This window comes from Rhinolophus ferrumequinum, chromosome 20 (genome assembly GCF_004115265.2).
Source record: "Rhinolophus ferrumequinum isolate MPI-CBG mRhiFer1 chromosome 20, mRhiFer1_v1.p, whole genome shotgun sequence".
NCBI lineage: Eukaryota > Metazoa > Chordata > Mammalia > Chiroptera > Rhinolophidae > Rhinolophus > Rhinolophus ferrumequinum.
Window position 1 is genome coordinate 11,461,170 of NC_046303.1, and position 13,340 is coordinate 11,474,509.

At 56.7% G+C, this 13,340-nt stretch overlaps 1 protein-coding gene across 4 annotated transcripts in view; it reads right to left on the reverse strand.

Moving 5' to 3' along the window:
- Nucleotides 1-911: 911 nt before the first annotated feature.
- Nucleotides 912-13,340, reverse strand: part of ADCYAP1R1 (ADCYAP receptor type I) — a 54,206-nt gene continuing 41,777 nt past the window's right edge. For 2 of the 4 annotated variants that reach the window (XM_033088542.1, XM_033088544.1), the window contains 3 exons: nt 6,866-6,995; nt 5,435-5,476; nt 912-3,954 (listed from right to left, as the gene is read on the reverse strand). In XM_033088542.1, the coding sequence (XP_032944433.1) occupies nt 3,766-3,954; nt 5,435-5,476; nt 6,866-6,995 (361 nt within the window). In that variant the 3' untranslated portion in view covers nt 912-3,765. Of the gene's footprint in view, nt 3,955-5,434; nt 5,477-6,865; nt 6,996-10,147; nt 10,232-13,340 lie in introns of all 4 variants that reach the window. The other 2 variants (XM_033088543.1, XM_033088541.1) reach the window with 2 other exon arrangements.

Here is a 13,340-nt window from a genome sequence, read left to right on the forward strand (position 1 = left end):
GCAAGGCTGGGTGTCTTCTGCACAGAAGCTTTATCAAGGGCCTCGTTTGGGCTCATGGGCAGGGATGGACACATATTGTCGGTCCCACTTCCTCAGTCAGGTTTGCAAAGCGTATGGATCCCAGCATGGTGGCAGGCGCCTGGCTGGGCCCATCTGCTTTCTCATCAGCCCAGTGGGAGGGTTGACCTGCAGATCTCTAAGTCTCCTCCCAGTTCTAGTACTTTGTGCGTCTCCCCCAAGGTACATGGGGAAGGAGTCAAGGCCAAACAGCAGGTCAGTGGCAAAGCTGGGAGAAGCCCAGCGCATCCAGGGTCACTGGGCGCACACAGGAATTTATGGTGACAAAGCACTTCCTGCTTTCACTTTGGAATGGCCTGGAGGGGGTCAAGGGTACTCCCAGAATTACAAGGGAAACGTCTTCTAGCTTTCCTTCCAGGAAGGGAACGGGTCAGATGAAGGAGGTGGATGAAAATGGACTTAGGTATGTCAAGCCTTGCTTTGGCTCCAGTTCCCTGGCCCTATTCTCCAGAGAAGCCAGTGCAGGGACTGGAGGGGGTTAGAGGAGTCACTGCAGGCCACTGGATGTGTCAAGGAGGGTCACAGAGCTGCCCACTGAGACAGAATGTGGCCTGGCCTCAGGCATGGGGGGAGTCATGAGGCCTGCAATGCAGGGGACTGGAGCCACCAAATCCCACATTCAGACCCCACACAGGGTCCCTGACAGCCTCAGTATCCCCGACTTGGAGTCCCATTTTCCCCAGGACTGGAGCCTGTCCCTTGACACTGCCATGGCAGGACAGTCATGACAGAAGATGAGATTTCTTCATCCCAAGGAGAATCAGCCTCCCCTGGATGAGTTTGGTCCTTTGGGATTGCACAGAACAATAACCCCTTCCTGGTAGACATGGAGACAACCCTCTAGAGACATGGAGTCAGGAAACAACCTAACCATTCCCAAAGCCCTCAACCCCTCCTTACTGAGCACGATTTCTTATCCTTTCCTGGACCAGGCAAATCTACAATCCTTGCCTGGGGTCCATTCCCAATAGATGGCTGGTGTTTAGACAGAGAATTCCAGAGATCCAATGAGCTAGCTAGATCGTCTAGCCTTACTGCCCATTTTACAGACTTGAAAACAAAGGGTCAGAGAAGGAAGGGTTTTATCCAGACCTCATGCTGCCCTCCCACTGCCTGTGACCCTGAAGGCCAGCTGCCTAACCTCCTGGAACATCCAAAATACATCGAACACACCTGCTCACAAGACTGGCAATAATTCGTTCAGAGATCAACACAAACCAGCAGGAACCTGGAACCTCTACGAGGACGCAGGCCCAGGGCTCAGGCAGCAGCACAAAGAATCCGGGCTTGTTTTCTTTTTGCTGTTTTGTGATGATCTCTACACAAAGTCAAAGCCTCTTCTTCCACAGTGAAGCAGACCTGCTGGTGGCGGCAAAGGTGAAGAAACAGGGTCCATACTCGGGGGGCCCAGTCCCAAGATCTGGAGGTAACTAAAGCCCACCCAGTCGTGGCACCCTGCCTTAGGCCAGGGACAGGGTTGGGTCTGCACCCACGGCACCTGTCCAATTGTCCTGGGAATGACCCTTCCCTCCAGCCCACCAGCCTCCACTGTGGCATCCAAATGGGAGAGACATATGTTTCATTTCTAAGTAGAAACAGCACCTCCCACCCTCCACACATAGACATACACTTCAAAACCTTAGATGACACGCATAATAATGATACACACCCTTTTACCTGCCTCAGTTTCGAACTGGAGAATCGCTGAAATACGGAGCCCAGAGAAGCATTACAAATTGCCCCATCTCACAAGAGGGGAAACTGAGGCCCAGACCGGGAGTGCTCTGTCCAGTCTCAGTGGACTTAGCCCGACTGGGCCAGATCCTGTCTGTGAATCCCAGCCTGTGGCTCCTCTCAAGCATTGCAGGCCCCTCAACGGGGCCCAAAGTGCAAGGTGGCCAGTGGACAGCCACCTGGGGAAAGCACTTGTCTCCCAGGTGCAGGACGGGAGGGCCGCTTTGCACCCCACGGCCAGCCCGAGTCGCCAAATGTGCCCAGGAAACGGCAGGTAGCTTCCTTTCTCTCTCCGTCTTGGCTGAAGACCCGGGGTCCACAGTGATTCACTGGCCGAGGACACAGGACTCGGCTCTAAACCCAGCAGCTACACCCCGCTCCAGTCACTTCAAAGGCCTCTCCAGAAACGAACAGTTCCACAAGCCCCCAGGCCCCTTCCTCTTTCTAAAACCTGGCAGAGCAGCATTCCCCCTCCACCTCAACGCTGCAAGCATTCCGGAGCACGATCATAAAACAAGTCCACAAACACACGGACAGGAACACCAAAAGCTGACATGGAACAAAGCAGGCCCCACACAGGGGCCATGGCACTCTAGCACTTTCCTCAAACTTGGTTCTGCCCATTTTAAATGATTAGACTGTGGGGAACCAGGACAGGTGCCCACACTTTCCATCAGCAGCTTCTGCTAACAGCCGTAGGGGTGGGGGGGCGTGGCTTCCCCTCTCAATACCCAGGGCACCCAAGTGTCCTTCTGTGGTGATTCAATGGCAAAAGCTGAGGAACATGTCTTGGCAGAGGTCTCCGAGATTTCAGTAGCTGAGTCCAAGCCCCAAGCGCTGGTGGCTGGAGCTCCCTCATCATCCACTGGGGTGGGAGTGGGGGTGGGAGTGTGCCCTGGACTTGGGCACACAGAGGTGTAAGATGCTTCAGGACTCACTGACGTCACAGGAAGGAGTCTGGTTCGTCCTAGTCATGGCTTTGACTTACGGGGAAATGGAGAACGGGATGTTCAGGGGCCCTGGGTGGTAGGCATGGTTGCAGAGTAGGTTCTCCGAGGCATCCATGTGACGTCACCTTCTACAGCGGATGCCTGGGTGGGAGGAACAGAAGGGTGGCAACCAGACAAAACCCTGCCCACCTCGAGTTGAGGGTAAAATAATGAAGATGGTGAAGCTCTTCTTCCATGGGTCCACCTAAACTCTTTCCATCTCCTTTTCAATCACATCCACCTTTCTGGCTCTCAGCAATTCTTCTTGGGCCGAATGAAAAGCACCAGAACTTTCCCAGACCTTTAGCCCCACACCCAGCTGAAGTCTCTGATTGAGGGTCCTGGAGCTGTCCCATTGCCCCGATACCCAGGAGCTGGGCACCTGGAGACCAAGATGTTTGGGGAGCACGAGGGAGCTCACGTCTGGCCTGCACCGAGGGACACTCTGGCCATCCAAGCTGGGCCTCTGGCCGGCCTCAGAGCCTCGGCCGGGCCCCAGGAGGGCCCCAGGGTGCGAATAGACTCAAGGACTCGACACTGAGAATCAGACACTGTGGGAGGCTGTCACCCAAACCCCCAAGCCAATGTCGCCAGCCTCACTCACGAAGCCTCACACATAGGATCAAATGATGACAGAGGCTGAGGAGACAGGGCGGGGTGGAACTGGGGACCCACTGGAGGGGAGCAGGGACACTGGGGACACTCAGTCAGGATGAGACAACTTTTCCAAATCTGAGGAGTATTTACATGTCTGGGGCAGGGCCCAGGGGTCCATGGTGGGTGGGGCCAGTGCAAACAGCGGGGAGGGGAAACACCCATCTGCGCCCTGCCTCCTTCTACCCCCTCGGGGAGCCCAGCTTCCAGCCCAGGGCCTGCCCGAAGGGAGAGAAGAGGTGCAACATGCGTGGGCTGGTGCCCGCCTGCAGCCCCGCCTGTGTGTGCAGGAGAGGAGGGGGAGGGGAGCTCAGGTGGCCAGGTTGTCCGCTGGGAGGCCAGACATGCGGATCTGGGAGCTGCTCTTGCTCAGGATGGAGAGCTGGGTGCCTCCGTTCACCCCGCTGCTGGCCAGGGATGGGTGCCGCTGCTTGAAGTCCACGGCGAAGTAGCGGTTCACCTTCCAGCTCCGCCATTTACGCTTGACCTCTGCCTGCACCTGCGGGGAGCAACGTGGGCGGTCACTTCCAGGCGGCCGTCTTCTCAACCTCAGGCACCTGGGGCCCTGCCCGATGGGCACTGCTACCTCAGCAGCACCCTGCCAATTCCCAAAGTGCAGCTGGCGGTCCTTGAGGTCCCCAGCGGGAAAGGCATGCTCTGAGGAACTGACCTCAGCCCCAAGCCCGCGTCACTGCCCGAGCCCGGCCCTCTCTGGCTTCCTGGAGTCTGTGCGCCTCGGCTCCCAGCCCTTCGTGTTCCACAGCCAGAGTCTAGCCCATTAGGTCTTTCAGGGAATCTTTAAAAAGCCAGCCCTCAGGGCAGACAGATCAGAGCAAGGAGCTCCATTCTTGGTGACCACCAACAGTTAGAATTCCCCGGAGAAATTTAAAAAGCCAGATGCCCAGAACATACTCGGAACAATCACATCAAAATGTCCGTGGTGAGGTTCCCAGGGGATTCCAGTACGCAGTCAGGGCTGAGAACCAGTAAACCACGCACCCCTCTGGTGCGTTTAGCATTTGCTTTCAGCATGGTGTGTGCAGGGCACGCCCAGTTGCAGCCTCCGTTTGCCCCCTCAGTCCAGCACCTTTGTGCAGTGCACATGCTGCACAACTGGACATGGTACTGGCACCCACCCCCTCTAGTTCTAGCTCCCACTTCCACAACAGGCCCTGGTTAAGCCCAATGTACTCCCTCTCCTTGTGTCTCCCAGCCACTCCCTGCAGGGCCTTGTCTGCTTATTTGTCCTATCTGACCCTTCTGTACGTTGTTTTGGTGATCACGGAGCCCAGTCTTCCTGTTTCTCAGATGCAAAAAGAGGATACGGCTGAGGCCTCACAGTGAAGACCCAAGCCCTGGTGCAATGACTCCCGCCCACTCTCCAAAGCCACCCGCCTGCAAACTCCTATCTGTGCTGGGCTCTGCTCAAAAGCATTGCCCCAACAGGCTAGAATGGAACGTCCAAGATCATAGCTCTGGAAACGGAGCATTACTAGAAGGTTCCAGGCCTCTCCCCATGGTCTCTACCAAATCCCCACAGTCCCCTCTCTATAGGGGATGGGTTTGGGCAGGCAAGCTGCCTGCTGGGCGCAGTGCTGACCTTGGGCAGCTCCCCGCTCAGCACCCCTGCCCGGCACAGCCTCATGAACCATAGGTACAATCTCTTGTGCCTGCCTTTCCTCACTTTCTTCTTTATTAAGGTGGTTCTTACGGTGAGAGCCTCCCAGGCGGGTCTGCGCTCAGCAGCTGATGCTTTTACAGGGGGAGCTCCGCTCCAGAGGCTGGGCCTTGTGGGAAAGATTCTGGCACAGGGTGGAGGCTGTCAGGACACCCTGCTGCCGCTGCTGCCCCACTCCTGCAGGTGTTGGGAGTCTCCCAGTCTGGAGAATAAGCCCTGTGTCGCCAGCAGGCCACACCGCTGTCTGCTCCTGACCAAGTCCCACCTCCATTGCTAAGAAGCCAGAGGACCAGGGTCTTACCTCCCCATTCAGGAAACAGTAGAGAACAGCCACCACGAAACCCTGGGGAGAGAGAGCAAAGAAACCTGAGCATGCTAGCAAGAGACCTTCCACGTGGGGTGTGTGGGAGGCAGTGGGAGTTGAGAGTGACTCCAGGAGGCAGAAAAATACGGTAACTTGAACGGGGGTTACCTGCCCAGGAATCCAGGGTAAGAAGGGACAAGTTCTGCTCCACCAAGATGGCCACACCCATGAAGCCAAGTGGCTGGTGAGAGTCCCTTCCCATTGACACAAACCTGGCTTTGGATCTCACATTTCCTTGGTCAGATCCTTGCCATTCCCAAGGGCCAAGTCTATCCCTCTTTCTATAGGAGGCTTCCCCTCCCCCACCGCCCTGAATGCCCCAGAATGTTCTCTGGGCTCCCCAGCCAGCCTGCAGGCCTCCTGAGGGCGGCACCCCTCCAGGACAGCACAGACCTGTGTTATCCCCACCCAGTCCCCACTCCACTTCCCTAGGCTGACACTCCTGAGCGTGGCACACCCAGACACCACGTAAGTGAGTGCCTGGCACAGAGGGGATGCTCAGTGATCCTATACGTGTTCTTTACACGCATTCTTTGCGTGTAGATTCCTTGTGCTGAGATAGGAACCCCAGGCTCTGATTCCCAGGCTGGGGCTTTGTCTATACAATATCCAGCCTCACCAGGCTAAGAATTAAAATGGGGGAAAGGAGAGACTCAAGTCAGATACACAGAGGAACTTTCTGACCATCAAGGTCAAATACTCATTTAACCAGTTGGGTTAGGGAGAGGTGCTGTATCCTGGGGACACTCAAGGGAGCCAGCCTTGCCTTCACGACCCACTTATGCTCCCCTCTAATCATTTACTCACTATGCGTCCTCGCTCCAACTCACTTGTTTGCAACCCACCCACTTATTCCTTCACACATGAAGTCACTAGTCTACCCACTCTCTCACTGCACGGGTCATTTATTTATATATCTGTATTCCTCCACCAGTTCAGCTCACTCAGCGATCTGTGACCAGGTCCTGTACTGGGGACCCCAACTTGGGTAGACAGAGCTCCAGTGCTTATGGGGTGCACAGCCAACAGACTGAAGTCAGGACGTGGACACAGAGGTCTCTTGAGGGCACCTGGGGCCACTGGTGATGGATGGTGAGCTGCCTTAGATGGCCCGAGGGAGACCTGGCTCAGGCACCCAGACACAGCTACAGGGAGACATCAGTGCGTTTCCTCACAGAAGCCCAGAGCGGAGGCAGCAGAACGGCTCTCCCAGCTCCCTTCTATTTTTTAGCACTCTTACTTCCGAGACGGAAACATGGAGCCCCAGTTCAGGTTAAAGAAGGTTCTAGAACCACCAGCAGGTTAGGGCCAGGGCTCTGTGTAACTGTACACTGCCTGTCCCCCCGCCTCCCCCCACAACACACATACCTGAAAGGAGCCCAGCCCCAGCTCAAACACGAGTCTCTCCCTCTTGCTGACATTCTCCGGGGAGAAGGCAAACACTGTGTAGTGGATTCCAAACAGCGGGATGAGCAGCAGAGTGGAGCGGGCCAGCCGTCTGTCAGGAGAGAGCCAGACACCTGCTCCAGGGGCCACCAGGGCTTGGACCAGAGCCATGGCGGGCAGAGACCCCAGGCCCAGCCCTTTCCTCTCCCCGAGAGCTGGGCCCCTGTCCACAGACACCTGCAGGGTTCTCCCCCAGGGCATGGGAACCCCGTCCCGGGCAGGTTCTGGAGGGACGTCCCCTAGTCTCCAGGGTACCCATGCCTCCAGACCTCATCAGTATCCTGCAGAACCACTAAGCGTGCACATGTGAGCATGTGAGTTACAGATAGCCCTCCTGGGAGCTGCAAAACCCTTGGGAGAAGTGAAGCCCGGGCAAAATACAGGATGGGAAGTGGAAGGCTTGAGCGATGTGCTAGGTCCTCAAGCAAAGCAAACGTCATCCTGCTCTGCAAGGAAGCTCCACGTGCCTGGGAAGCGTAGTTGGTGTTCCTGAGTCCGGGCCAGGGTTACTCGTGGAGAGTGACGGGGAGATGCTGACGACAGGGAGGTGGGGTGGGGGCACGGTGAGGACCACAGGAGAGACGCGGGCAGAAGGCTAGGAAGGACTTACTGACTGTGGGCATAAACCACCCCCATCCAAGCAGGACAAACAGCCACCCAGGAAACTGAGTCAAAGGGAGAGAAAGCTGTCTGCTCGGGGGTGGAGTCGACATGGAAGAAAGGCCCCAAAGGACCTCTGTCCCCCCGAGGCCAGTTCTTCTGGAGTCCCTCTGCCTGCAGCTGGCTGCTTGGCCAGTGGGGTGGGACTCTGTCCTGAGGGAAGGCCACAGACAGCCACAGTAAGACGTCAAGAGCATGCACTGTGCATGCACTTCTGGTCCTGCCCTGTCAGGAGAGGGGCTCCCAGGGGCTCTCTGAGAGCCCATCTCCAGTCACCCCGCAGACTGGTTCCTTCAGGCTCCTCAGGAGATCTGCCCTGCAGGTGAGTCAGGGGGCAGGTGGGAGGTCCAGCCTCCCCATATCCTGGCAGAGCTCGGTCCACAGGGTAGACAGCTAGGCGTGGGGGCAGCCATTTGATTTGGGGCAGTTTCACCATGTGCCGCTCCCTCTTTCCCAACCCAGCCTCTCTGAGAGAATGTTCTGTTGAATCTGGGCAGCAGATCTCAGAAGAAGCAAATCCATGGAGCCTGAGTGCTACCCTTGGTGTCCCAGTGTCAAGTGAGAAGGAAGGAAGGAAGGAGGGAGAGAGGGGGCAGAGGAAGAAAGAGGAGGAGACCAGGAGACATGGAGGAAGGGGAAGCGTTGCCTGGGGAGGCCTCCAGGTGGACCCAGCTCATGCCTGGAAGGAAGAAGCCCCTCAAGTGCCTGGTACCCACCCAGTCTCCCTCTGCTGGCGCCTGTTCTGCTGGACCTGTGGTCCCTAGAGCAGGGCTGGCACCAACAGGACCTGAGCCCAGGTGCCGTCTGGAGTGCTCCCCTCCTGCCCTTCCTCTCTTCTGTCTGGTCTGTCTCAGACTTGGCTCCTTGAAGGCGGGCGTGGCACCTCCCTCTCTGCTACCTTCCGTGGCCAGCGCATGCAGGTACGGAGCTCACACTCAGAAAGTACCTCCATGAAGGAATCTGGGGGTTCACAGAGGCCCGGTATGAAAGCCTCAGAGTCCTTACAACTGCAGAGGGCCTGGGTGCTCAGCTCCTGCTCCGGGGGCCCGGAGCCTGGCACCAGAAGGCAGCAGGGTGCTGGCTAAAGAACGAAAGTCCGAAACGAAGAGGAACGTGATCTGGAAATGCAGGCATGGGGACATTGTGGGGGCCCCTCTGTCACCCTGGGTAAAGGGGCGACTTTCCAAAAGCAGCTTCACTGAAGGGGCTCGGGAGGGAAGACGGCTCTGGGCCATGCCTGGGGTCCCTGCCTTCCTCTCTCCTGCCTCTTCTCCCACAAATGGGCCTGTTTCCAGAGACTTGTCCCTGCAGTTTGAAAAGTGCTCTGGAAACCAAAAGGTCAAACCTCTCCAGCTTTCGTGGTGGCAGTGGATGGGACGGGATCAATGCACGAGAAACAGCGACCTTTCAGGCCTGGGTTCCGGCCCTTCCCTGCCCCTGGCGAGTGTGGCAAGTGGCAGTGGGGGCATCCCATCGCACAGTCCAGAGGCACCTTCCCCACCAGTGGCCCTGCGACAGCCCACAATGGTCAGGGACTCCTGCCAGGGACCCAGGGCCTCCCAGAGACCCCTTTGGCAGACAGGGCAGTGGGGGCAGACAAGGAGGTCACTAGGGCCAAGTTCTGGGGCCTCCATACTTCAGAGCTGACCAGAGGCCATGGAATAGGGACGACGTGTGGTGTGAGCCTCAGGACGCCTCTTTGAGGCGTCCTATGATCTGATTAACCTGGAGAGACAGTGACACAGTGCCTTGGCGTCGGTCCCCCAGCCCCAGGGACACATCAATAGTGGAAAAGTCCTAAAAAAAAATACCAAGAAGAGCTTCCAACAGTCAGAGCTGCCCAAGGACAGTGGGCTCCCCCACTTAACGCGAAGTCCAAAGAGGTGGCTGCTCCCATCAGAGAAACCCTGGGGCCCGGTGACAGGACTCCCTGGGGTCAAGTCCTCATCCTGCCCGTTGTGTGACCTGGAGGAGCCACTTCACTCTCTGTGCTTCAGTTTTCCCATCTCTAAACTGGACATAATACAAGGCCCCACCTCACAGGGTGCTTGTGGGGACTAAGAGGGTCAGCACGACTGGGCACCTGAGGCATGAATGAGGCTCACTGCTCGGAGGGTCTCTGTCCCCTGTAGGGGCAGGGTCTATATGAACTGAAGCTCTACGACTATCAGGAATAATTTGGCAGCTCCAAAGACTCAAGTCCGGAGAAGTGGGGCATTTGGGGAGACCACACGTTGAGGCCACAGTGGCAGAGGCTCCGGGATCCCTTCCTCAGCATCGGCCAAGCCCCAGCTGCTCCCCCAACGGCTGCAGCTCTGTCCCCATAACCTCCCCTCCCACCCCCTGGCCACAAGGTTGCAAAGAACTCACAAGACACACAGACGTCAACATGCAACAGCCAGGAAAGGGCTCAGGGCTGGAGGCACAGGCTGCTCTCTGCGCTCCTCCAGCCCAGCAAGGGGACGCAGGCTCCAGGCAGCGGCAGCAGCATGCGTCCCCCTCCCCTCCAGGACACGGGGCCACAGCCACGCCACGCACACTTACAGAGTAATGGTGGACAGTTCTGACATCTTGCAAGAGTGCTGCTGAGCCCGCTGTGGCTTGCAGTAGCATTTCTGCACGCAGCTGCTGGGTGTAACAAGATCAGCACTTCTGTCAGCTGGGGGCATCGGGCGGTGAAGAAACTGAGGCGGGACTTAGAGCAACACGGGTCACAGGGAGGGCAGAGGAGCCGAGGGTGTGGAGACGGGCCGGGCAGTGACATGGAGGAGAATGAGGAAGCCGAGGGCCAAGACAGGGGCAGCTCTGGACACAGAAATGCATGCCCACCCGTGTCCACGTGTGTGCACAGATACACGAGTGTTCTCACTGCGACCACCAACAGGTAAGGGGGGTTTGGAGGGATCGCGAGTGTTTGGAAAGTGGGGCCTGGGCTGGGGTTCACACAGGGAGCTAGTGGCTGTCTCCAGAGTCAGCTCCAGGCTCAGAGCATGGCCTCGAGAGAGGTCACTCAGCGAGGTGGACAGCTGGACACTCACACCATGCACCTTGTGCTGCCCAGCCTGGGCGGACCAAGCCTGGAATCAGGCCAGTTCTGAGCTCGATTACGAAGCCCAACTTTAGTGTCCACTGGTGTCCCCTGTACGCCTCTCCTCTTCCGCCTGCACCTTCCGCTATCTGTGCCCTCAGGCACCTTGACGTGGGCACCCAGGGGGAGCATACGCAGGATGGACGGAACAGACTATTAATGTAGACTTCCAGGACGACAGCCACTATCCCTCTGAGGTTATTTGAATTAAAACGAAATCAAATTAAAAACCCACTTCCTCAGGGCCCCTAACCACACTGCAAGGCACCACAGCCACATGTGGCCAGCGGTGCCCACGGGGAACAGCACAGATTGAGGGCATTTCCATCACGGCTACAAGTTCTACTGCACAGCGCTGGCCAGGCTAGACTTCTTCACAGAAGTTCAGTGGGCAGAGGCTGAAGGCCGAGGGGGCACCTTTTGGGCAGCGCCTCACTGTCTGCAGAAACCAGTCATCTGAAGGAGGCCAGGCACCAGGGCCAGGGTGCCAGTCCAGCTGGACATTCGACTGTGTGAGGCAGAACATCCGCCGCTCCTCAGAGAGGCCTCAGGCTGAATTTCCATGTCCTCAAGCCCTTCTCGGTCCTGCTTATGCTTGGGATGGCACACGCCGCGGACACTTCCTGTCCTTCTCTGACAAACATGTGAGAGATGACCTGAGAGCTGTGTCATCTTGTCAGACTGCAACAGAGCTGCCTACGTCACAAACCCTCCTCGGGCACCATGTGGCACTGAGCTCCTGCCGGAGAACTGACCAGCCTTAGGGGGTTCTGATGCAAACGAGAACAGAGACACGTGAAGAGACCAGACCCTGGGCCTTCACGGATTCATTAGTGATGGTTCCAACTCTTCTTCTTCGAGAGCAAGTCTGAAGGCCCTAGGCGTGTGGTGACATGTCATTTTGCGGAGGCAAATATTTGAATCATACGCGTCAAAGATGGAGCAAGCTGAGGCCCGCCCCACCATCTGTGCCTCAGTGGGGTTTGTGGTTCTCATTTCGTAAACAGCACCTTTCAATTCACACCGCACTGTGAGTTGACTGGCCCATTTTTCAGACGCGATAGGATGCTCCGCAACCCAGAGTCGGGTCCCTAAACCAGCAGCATCAGCACCACCGGAGTGATGTGTAGAAAGGCAGAATCCTGGGTGCCCCCCGCCCCCACCCGACCTGCTGGCTCAGAGTCTGCACTTGAACAAGATCCCTCGCTGACCCACATGCAAATCAAAGCTCGAGAAGCACTGCTGTGCGGAAGTCTTGTATTTAAGAAGTTTCTTCATGTGTCCTCAATAAATGTCGAGGGTCTATTTTGTACTCCTACAAAGAGGCAGATGGACACAGCGAGGTATGTTTTTCTCAATAATTAGAAGTGCTTAATTGGGTACTGAGGAATGGAAGCCACCCTAGTCTGCAAATTTATTTTCTACCTTGGCCAGATTAAAAGGTTGGCTACTATCGCTTACATTCAGTGGCCTGATCCCTCCCCCTGGGCCTGGGTGAACCATAAAAATCAGGGTTCAGGATCCTAAGAGCCCAAACCTCAGACATCGCCTCCTACACAGGGCGTAAACCCTCAGGCAGAATCCTCATGCTCAGCTTTCTCCTTTGAGACCTTTCCTCCTTGAGCTCCCAAATTGTCCCTGCCCTTCCTGGACCCTGAAGACAGTAAACACAGACGCCTTTGATTTTTTCAAAGTATGCTCAAGGCTATTTGATGGGAAGTTAGCTGGGAAATCAAGCTCCTGCTAAACATGTGGGCCTCTGATGGGGACAGAGGGGGAGGGCAAAACCCGGGGGTGGGGAGGGCTGGCACCTGGGAGGGCTCTCAGGAGAAGGATCTAGAGACAAAGGTAACAAAGGTAAGGGCTCTTCTTCCCAAACTCTCCCTTTTCCCTAAATCTTCAATGACTCTGTCTGTGCAAAAGGACCCGCTGGAAGGAAACACAAGAGGGTGGCAGGAAAGCCAGAGATAGGCATGAGAGAGAAAGAGATGGCAGATTTTCTGAAAAGTCGATCAGTGAAAAGGGGAAAAGGGATTTAATCAAGAGGAAGAGATAAACCTAGGCTGGCGGATGCGCTCAGGCCTGGTTTGGATCCAAGGAAGGATAAGAAACTCAGACAAGGGTGCTGGGTGGGGGCTGCTGTGAGCATCAGCCAGAGCCAGAAGGGGAGACCCCCCAGCAGGAAGTCAGAGAGCCCTGGCTCCCAAGCCCATACCCCAAGGCTGTGTATCTGCAGCAAGGTCAAAGCCATTTCTGAGTCTCGGCACTCCCACATATGACACAGGGATGTAGAACGTGGTTTCTTCAGGCCCCTACTTTGGTCTCAGGCCACACTCCATGAATGCTTCTGTGCTTTCTGTGTGCAGGGCTGCCTGGCTGTTGCCCCAGGACATGCCTGACAGGACGCTAGCCAGAGAACCCTGAGGGCAAGCCTTTGTGGGCAGGACTCCTGTCTATTCACTCTTATCCTAGTGACCAGGGCAGTGCCGGACACTCAGCAGGACCAGGGAACGCCGTGGTCTGAGCTGAACATTCTCCATAGGGTCCCTCCTGAGCTAAGATGCTGAGCACCCCCAGGACACGGCCCAGTCCCCAGAGAGGCACTCCGCACCACACTGGTGGCCCAGCCAGAAGGCCAGCTCAGCACAT